This window comes from Cryptotermes secundus, unplaced genomic scaffold (assembly GCF_002891405.2).
Source record: "Cryptotermes secundus unplaced genomic scaffold, Csec_1.0 scaffold565, whole genome shotgun sequence".
Classification (NCBI taxonomy): domain Eukaryota; kingdom Metazoa; phylum Arthropoda; class Insecta; order Blattodea; family Kalotermitidae; genus Cryptotermes; species Cryptotermes secundus.
Window position 1 is genome coordinate 581,482 of NW_019731581.1, and position 9,528 is coordinate 591,009.

At 44.4% G+C, this 9,528-nt stretch overlaps 1 protein-coding gene across 1 annotated transcript in view; it reads right to left on the minus strand.

The window, feature by feature from the left end:
- Positions 1–1,082: 1,082 nt before the first annotated feature.
- Positions 1,083–9,528, minus strand: part of LOC111867226 (cysteine-rich protein 1) — a 25,470-nt gene continuing 17,024 nt past the window's right edge. Inside the window, exons 2-3 of the mRNA XM_023856877.2 lie at positions 4,130–4,282; positions 1,083–1,965 (exon numbers count right to left, since the gene is read on the minus strand). Of these exons, the coding sequence (XP_023712645.1) occupies positions 1,922–1,965; positions 4,130–4,282 (197 nt within the window). The 3' untranslated portion in view covers positions 1,083–1,921. The remainder of the gene's footprint in view (positions 1,966–4,129; positions 4,283–9,528) is intronic.

The following is a 9,528-nucleotide window of genomic DNA, read 5'->3' on the forward strand; positions in this document are numbered from 1 at the left end:
CAATCAATTGTTAAGGAAGTTTTCTAAAGCTGTTTAAGGGTGTGACCAGTCTCGCTCCCAAAATTAATGCTGGGACCCAAGACTAATGTAAACACGGACACCATACGGGATAGCATTTGTTTCTGCTCAACGTGTGGAATAAATTCATATAGAATGTTCGTATGAAAGGTATCCAAAATAAAAAATGTATATCTCGGAAACTGTCATACACGTATCCGGTTTAAGTCATCGGAAGGAAAACTCTGAAAGTTTTTTTTATAACCGGCTTACGCGCATGCGCCCCCACATTTTTGCCACCATGTTAGGAATCACCTGGACAGAGAGATGGCTGGGATATGAATTGGCCCCCATAGGTCGCCAGATTTAACCCCAGTGGATTTTTTCTTGTGGGGTTATGTAACGAACATTGTCTACAGGTCAAGATCAACGAGCTTCAACACCTGAAAGCCCGCGTAAGGGACGCTGTAGCTACGGTAACACCAAATATGCTTCAAGCCTGGATATTTGCCATGCCACCAAGGGAGCCCACATTTAAATTTATTGAGAAAGTTATATATGCAAAAAGAAACTTTGACAGTTTCCCTTCGTAGTGGTGTAACCCATTAATGTGTATAATAAATTCTTTCTGAGATATAATAATTTTATTTTGGATATATTTCATCCGGACATTCTGTATATCTTAGGGGATAGGCTTCAGACTTAACCGGATTGTCTTTTGATTTTCTTGCTTGAGAAATTTTTGATTTACTCGTATAAATTTAAGTAAGACATCTCACTTGCCATACACACTGAATTATGTTACTACATACATTTCTTTGCGAAATCCGTAGGATTCTGAGCAACAGGGATTCCAAAATGATGGCCCACGAAAAAAAAAACAGGGCATTAATTTGGCTTAAACGCATATCAGTTACAAAATTTCTTCCATTTTCTAAAGACAATTCAAGCACTCTAGGATAATTTAATTGTGTGTACCAGTCTGTACTTAAAACTTTTATTTTCAACGTTCTTTATCTTCAAGTTTGGAACAATTTTTAATCCTTGAATGAAACGAGTATGATAATGAAATAATATGCACCGTATAAGTTTAGTTAAAAATATGTTTTATTGTTTTATACATAACTAAAAAGAACATCAGTTATGAACCTTGTCACATAACTGTTTGGGGGGATTTTTTAAACGTATGCCTCAAAATTCAGTATAAAGTCTGTACAATTAATGGTCCATGGACCATAATGATTAAATGTCCCATACCACTGAGATGTTACACTGGTATGTTTCATCGTGTAAAATACTCGTATGTGAACACAACAGGGATAAATTAGTCTGAAAGCAGTTCACAATTTAAAAATACTGGATGTCAGAATGTCTATTTAAATTCTCTTGTAGATCCAAGAACAGTTTCTTCAGCAACTGAGTACTGATTTGTGGTTATAAGGTTAGTTTTCACTATCACACACACACACCTCCGTACATTTAAATATTTTGAAATATAGTCTAGAGTTTAAAATGTTTTTAAATTTTAGCTTGAAAATTATCCTCAGGCCAAAATTTCTGTTATTTAATATGTTTCATAATAATTTATGTTTACAAGCATGGCATTCGACGTAACAAATTCACCTCAGAAGAGGGAAACATTTGAAAATACATATTCGGAAAATCCAACTTATTTTAATGGACAGCCTTAACATTGTTTGTAGATCTATGAAGAAACTTCTTCAACATGTTGATTAATGATTTATGATTAAAAGGCTGGTGTTCACTTCCACAAACTCATTTCAGAACAGTTAAAAATTTTTAAAAAAGTTCCAACGGAGACCTTGAAAATCTGCCTCAGACTAATATGTTTTGGTTTCTTTGTTGTGTAAGAAGGTGGAAATTCAACAGGGGTTAGAAATGCAGAAGTAGTTCTTGTGCTGATCTACTTCTTGTACACGTAACTCTCCGCTCCGCCGCGCCCAAAGCCTGCAACAGACGTACAACACAATGTAAAGGCACATTGGACCAACAACGGGCAGTACATTTGCGCTCTTCACCAAGTCTTATTATGTGGCTCAAATCACGGGTAACAAATGTAGCACGCATAAACGAGACGAGAAATGTATACAAAATATTGGTCGGAAAGTCTCAGGGCAAGAGAAGACTTGAAAGGCATAATCTTAATTATGCTAAAAGCCGGAAGGTTGCGGGGTCGATTCCCGATGAGGTCATCGGATTTTTTCAATTTACCTAATCCTTCCTGCCGCACTGTGGCCCTGGGCTCGATTCAGGCTATAACAGAAATGAGTACCAGGAATCTTCCTGAGGGGTGAAGTGTGACCGGCGCGTAAGGCTGACAACCTCACCGCCATCTGTGAGCCGACTGTCTTGAGAAAATGTGGGAACCTTAACATCTCACAACCCTATGGGCCTCCGCGGCATGTTACAGGGATAGCTTTGCCTTTTTACCTATTCGTAAATGGAAGTCTATTGTTAGAAGGGATTTTGGAGAGTTCACGCCCCAGTCGCTTTACCTCCGGATAAACAGCCCCCGGTACCAATTTGATAGGATGGGTGGGCCCCAAAGCCGGTCTGGACGATGTGGAGAAGACAAAATTCTGACCCTACAGGGACTAAAACTCCGACCCTCGGCCGTAGACAGTCGCTATACCGACTGTTAGGCCATTGAGGACACAGTTATGAAGAGAAACACTTACTCATGGAGCTGGGCCCTTCCGGAGGAGCCGCCAATTCTGCAGCTACTCAAGAATTTCCCAGCGTTTTATGGAACCCGAAGGTTCATCACCGTGTTCACAAGAGCCCTCCACTGGTCCCTATCCCGAGCCAGATCTATCCAATCCATACCATCCCATCCTATCTAAGATCCATTCTAATATTGTCCACCCACCTACACCTTGGTCTTCCAAGTGGTCTCTTTCCTTCTGGCTTTCCCACCAATATCCTATATGCATTCCTAGTCTCCCCATTCGTGCTACATGCCCTGCCCACCTCATCCTCCTTGACTTCATCATTCTAATTATACTTGGAGAGGAGTACAAGTTATGAAGCTCCTCATGAAGAGAAACACTGCAAAACAAAATCCCGGTAAACGAATCCCAGGCTCCAAATCCATACTGAGACCCGCCCATGACTATGCCGGATCTGATCTGACTGAGCCAAGTCATTTCTTATCGGTGCCCTTAATACACAGTCCGAACCCCATGCCTCGGTGTCTACGCTCGCCGAAATACCGGCTACACAACGACCCTTCATCTGTCGTTCTAACTCCAGACCCATCGTCTGTGCCTACCAGTCGATCAAGTGTGCCCACTCACATATCGTCTGTGCTTACCAGTCATGTGACCACTGACCTATCGTCTGTGCTTACCAATCGGTCATGTGCCCACTGACCTATCGTCTGTGCTTACCAGTCATGTGCCCTCTGACCTATCGTCTGTGCTTACCATTCGGTCATGTGTGCCCACTGACCTATCGTCTGTGCTTACCAATCGGTCATGTGTGCCCACTGACCTATCGCCAGTGCCTACCAGTCACGTGCCCACTGACCTATCGTCTGTGCTTACCAGTCACGTACCCACTGACCTATCGTCTGTGTTTACCAGTCATGTGCCCTCTGACCTATCGTCTGTGCTTACCATTCGGTCATGTGTGCCCACTGACCTATCGTCTGTGCTTACCAATCGGTCATGTGTGCCCACTGACCTATCGCCAGTGCCTACCAGTCACGTGCCCACTGACCTATCGTCTGTGCTTACCAGTCACGTACCCACTGACCTATCGTCTGTGTTTACCAGTCATGTGCCCACTGACCTATCGTCTGTGCTTACCAATTGGTCATGTGTGCCCACTGACCTATCGCCAGTGCCTACCAGTCACGTGCCCACTGACCTATCGTCTGTGCTTACCAGTCACGTGCCCACTGACCTATCGTCTGTGTTTACCAGTCATGTGCCCACTGACCTACCGTCTGTGCCCACCAGTCGATCATGTGTGCCCACTCACCTATCGTCTGTGCTTACCAATCGGTCATGTGTGCCCACTAACCTATCTTCTACATCCTATAATCAGTAGCCATAGCCCCTGGACATGACATCTGAGTCTTGCAACGTGTCCGCCATGTTGTACTGACCTCCAGGCCCGTAGAGTGCGGAGTAGCAGGGCTGGTGACAGTACGGCTTGCCGTCGTGCTCCGCGTGACCCCCGGGTGTCAGCGTCTTGTTGCACTTCTCACAGCGAAGACAGGCGCTGTGCCAGTCCTTCCCCAACGACGTCTTCCTCTCCGCTGTGGACACAAAGACAGAAACTGAATCTGACGTTTCACTACGTACTTGCACAAGCCCGCCATCTACCGCCCCTCGTTTGAAATAACTGAGAATAATTAGAGCCTTCCGCTTCAGAAAAGAGTGCAAAATAGTCATGGGGATCCGGTTTTGTATGATTTTATTGTCGCTGGTACAAAGTATGTGACCAAAATACACCTTGAAGAGGTAAGGCTTTCCCTGTGCGTAATTAATTATGCACTATGCTATGGAGGTATAGCTTAGCTTAACGCCCCGGTTACTTTACCCTGGGGGAAGAGTCTCACGGTACCAACTGGATAGGGGACTGGCTGTACCTCGGAGCCTGTCTGGACGCTGTGGAGTAAAGAAAAATCTCTTGCCCCTGCCGAGAACTGAACCCCAACCATCCACCCCGTAGCCTGCCGGTGTACCACGATTCCGTGAAGACACGTCTGATCATGAGTTTGAGCTATATTTTTTTGACTGATGACGAGACAACAAAGTTCGCGTCTCCAATGGAAAATCCAGTTACGGAGCCCGAAGAGTGAACAGTAAAATAAAAAGTCAGATCTACACTCGTGTGTTTCTTAGTGCGCAAAGTATTACCCATTAACAGGTTAATCCTCTGAAGGAGCGAACCAAGCATTAAACCATCAAGTTCTAGAATGGTAGGGCCACATATTACAAATGGATCTCGTATCATGACAATGCTTCCCCACACAGCACTCTCGTCAAGTGATGCTTACAGGCACTCCAATGTCACTACACAAACATCCTGACGCAAAGTGAGTTCTCTTAAGGACACAGTTATGGACTTCCAGTGTAATCCTGTCTGCAAGTGTCCTCGACCTCCGTCCCAACGCCATAATTTCAGACATAAACACAATGCATAATTATGGAGGCGTGTAACTAATTCAACAGCTGAAATGTGGCAACAAAATGGCGGCAGAAGATTCCATAAGCAGACCCCTTCAATTGGTGGAGTGATAAAATGGGTAGGAGATGTAGCACGCATCGGGAACTGATACAAATTTTGGTTGGAAAGTCTATAAAGAGAAACGACTTCGACTAAAATTTCATGCATTTTTGTAATAACATTTATTGTGTGGACGTGGAAGGGAAAAGGCCCAAACGAGAAACGAACATACTTTTCCCCAGAATTTTCTATTTTTTGTACACAAAACAAGTAAGTAAAAAAAAGTAAAGGTATTCCTGTAACAGACCGTGAAGGCCCATAGGGTTGTAAGATGTTGAGGCTCCCACATTTTCTATACAATCGGTTCACAGATGGCGGTGAAGTTATCAGCCTTACGCGCCGGCCGCCCTTTACCCCCAAGAATATTCCTGGTACTCATTTCTGTTAGAGGCTGAGTCGACCCCAAGGCCATAGTGCGGCTGGATGGTTTAGGTAAATACACAAAACAAAATCAAAGCAAATGTATGTATCTGCATGTTGGGTTCACTGTTCACTTTGTAACCTTATCACGTTACTACCCAGTTGCTACAACATGGCAGCGTACAGGGGGCGCGGAGGTAACCGTCGCTATATTCTAGATCCTAGGAAACGAATGAATACGACAACTTCACTGGATGCTGTTAGCCGCGGAAGCAATCTTGATGCAGTGAAGAGAGTAACAGATGTCCCTGTCAGGATCTGAACCTCGGTCTTGCTTTGCCGGCCACGGTGCGAGTCCCTGCTTAGTGCTGAAGCCCATATCCTGTGACTGCAGTCTGCTACTGGCCTCGTGACGGAAGGCGTGACAGCTTCACAGATCTCTGCGGAGAAGCGAGGGGGAGCAAAATGTAGTGGAACTAAAGACCTCCCGCTACGAGATCCACCGTGTACTCGCAGGTTGATTAGATACTTGGCAACTTTTTCTGGGGGTTTCCGCTTGAGCGAGCATCTCCGCCTTGTTTATTGTGCCCACTGATGAACCATGACAACATTAACAAGTGAGCATCTCATGTTCACACTGCCGAAGCAAGAGGCCAGGATTTATGAGTTTAAATTTCATAGACTTTATTTCAAGCGATTAGTAAAATGGTAAGGGGGAAGCTATTGCTGTAACAGTCCGTGGAGGCCAATAGGACTGTGAGACGTCGAGGCTCCCACATTTTCTAGACAATCGGCTCACAGATGGCGATGAGGTCAGCCTTACGCGCCGGCCGCCCTTTACGCCCCAGGAAGATTCCTGGTACTCATTTCTGTTAGAGGCTGAGTGGACCCCAGGCGACTGGTTTGGGGAATTCTTGTTCTGCTTGAGATATTCCTGAGGGGTTAGAGCACAATTAAAGGCGTTACCGTAGTCAGTACAGTGACTGAGGAGTCGGCGTTCGAGTCCCGGTAGGGTCAAGAATTATCTCTGCTCCAAATCGTCCAGACTGCTTCTGGGGTCCACCCATTCTCCTATCTAAAGGGTACCGGGGGCACTTTGACCGGGGGTAAAGCAACCGGGGCGTGAAGCTGACGATTCACCTCCAGCTAGTGCAGAAGTCAATAGAGTATCGATCTATACATCCATTCAACAATAAGCCTTCATGGTGTAGTGTTTAATTCGGCGAGCACAGGGACAACTTTACCTTTTACCTTATTAAAAATTAATATTCTTTAAACTGAACGTGATTACACAATACGAGTGAACAGTCACAGGGATGTCTTTGTTTGCAGACATCCTTTATCCATGCAGAAATTTTCAAGAACGGGTTTCTCTTCCTTAGGATAGCTATCCAAGGTAGTTTATGACTTCCATTTGTGAAACATCATAAATATTAGGTTTGAAATTAAGAAGCTGGACAGGAAAGGTTTCATTACACTAGCGCTCCTAGCAGAACTTATCCGAAGTTTAACACAACTGAATATCGTTTTCCGCATTTAAACGGAGAATATGTTAACAGCAACAAAAGATATGAGATCAAACGCAATTTAGTTAATAAAATAATTAAATAATAACGAAAATGCCTATAGGGAGACCTAAGTATAGATGATACTATTAAAATGTAACAAAATTAATTAAGTACGAGAGCATGGTCTGGATTCAACTTGTTCAGAATAGGTTCCAGTAACTGGAATATAGATAAATCTTCGGGTTTCTTAAAATGGGGGGGGGACGTCTTGATAACTAATGATAGCATCTCCATTCTGAGGAGTTTGCTGGTAATCACATTTAAATATTTTAAAGTAATATTTCTATCGGTAGAAATTATAAAGAGTTTAATTTCTGTAATGATTTGATTAAGAACTGTTTTTTTTTTCTTGGCACTACGGCCCCAGTGGGCCTAGGCCTACCTCCATGAACTTCTCCGTTCACTTCGGTTTTTCTAGATCTTACACATTCGGTAGGACTCCTTGGGCGGGTGATCAGCTCATCGCAAGGCCTCTACCTGTACACAAACACAGAAAAACGCACACACACAAACTAAACATCCATGTCCTGAGCGGAATTCGAACCCACGATCCCGGTTTCCAAGTGAGCGAAGAGAGTACATGCCTTAGACCGCACGGCTACCCTGACCGGCAGTGTATAAGAATAATATATAAGAATTCAGTTCGTACCTCACAGGAAACAGATCCGAACCCACGATCCCGGTTTCCAAGCGAGCGAAGACAGTACATGCCTTAGACCGCTCGGCTACCGTGACCGGCAGTGTATAAGAATAATATATAAGAATTCAGTTCGTACCTCACAGGAAACAGATCCGAACCCACGATCCCGGTTTCCAAGCGAGCGAAGACAGTACATGCCTTAGACCGCTCGGCTACCCTGACCGGCCTAAGAACTGTGTTTAGCTGACGTTAATCCAGCAAAGGAAACTGGAGATACATAACTCCCAGGAGAATATTAAAGTGATACGAACGATTTAAGCAAATATATTGGAAACCCAGAGAAAGGTGACATTTAGTGTCAAAGACAGACCTAGGGACCTACAGCCATTGCAGAAGGTTACCCAATAAACTGATAAATGGCGAAATTACAAATTTATTTACATCGCTTGAAGACAAGTCTGGGAGGGGGGGACACCAGTTGGAGATCTCAAATTAGAAGTAACATACTCTTGTTTAAGCCTAGTTCTCTTTACTCAACAGTTGATACGGTGTTTTCAAACAAGCTACGAGCTGATCTAAACATCATGAACGTTATTATTCAAGCAGGAACTGCGCAGTCGCGTATTCATGCTTCTAAGGGCATCAATTTAATTTTCAAAATGTCACTTGTATTATTTTTACTACTAAAACGAACGAGATTGAAAACAAGATTTACGAGTTACGAGCGAATCCCAGGCTATATGTTACACAGCTTTATTGACGTTTTATTGTATCCGCTATCAATTTCTCATGTTGAACATCGTACAGTGAGTGCTCTTCTTTTTCTTACCTGCTGTGAAATTATGACGAACACCATATGGTGCGTTTTTATTTTATTACCTCAAATTATTACACCATGACGTATATAAAGTATGGCTAAGCCCGTTGCTGCCGGTCACGGTAGCCGAGCGGCCTAAGGCATGTACTGTCTTCGCTCGTTCGGAAGCCGGGATCGTGGGTTCGGATCTGTTTCCTGTGAGGTACGAACTGAATTCTTATATATTATTCTTATACACTGCCGGTCACGGTAGCCGAGCGGTCTAAGGCATGTACTGTCTTCGCTCGCTTGGAAACCGGGATCGTGGGTTCGAATCCCACTCAGGGCATGGATGTTTAGTTTGTGTGTGTACGTTTTTCTGTGTTTGTGTACAGGTAGAGGCCTTGCGACGAGCTGATCACCCGCCCAAGGAGTCCTACCGAATGTGTAAGATCTAGAAAAACCGAAGTGAACGGAGAAGTTCATGGAGGTAGGCCTAGGCCCACTGGGGCTGTAGTGCCAAGGAAAAAAGAAAACCCGTTGCTACGTTGATTCCTGGAAGGGGCAAAGTTTTTTCTGTATTCCTCAGGGTCAAGATCGGCTATGGGGCCCAATCGGTAATGGGGGCTCTATTCCCCGGCGCAAAGCGATCGGGACGTGAAACTGACCACTCACCTCCATCTAGTGCCGGAATAGTGGGGCTATACCCGCATACGTCTTCATGGAGTGGTGATTAATTAATTAAGCGGAGGGACAGCCTTTTTTCCCCACCTTGGCACTACAGCCCCAGTGGGCCTAGGCCTACCTCCATGAACTTCTCCGTTCACTTCGGTTTTTCTAGATCTTACACATTCGGTAGGACTCCTTGGGCGGGTGATCAGCTCGTCGCAAGGCCTCCACCTGTACAC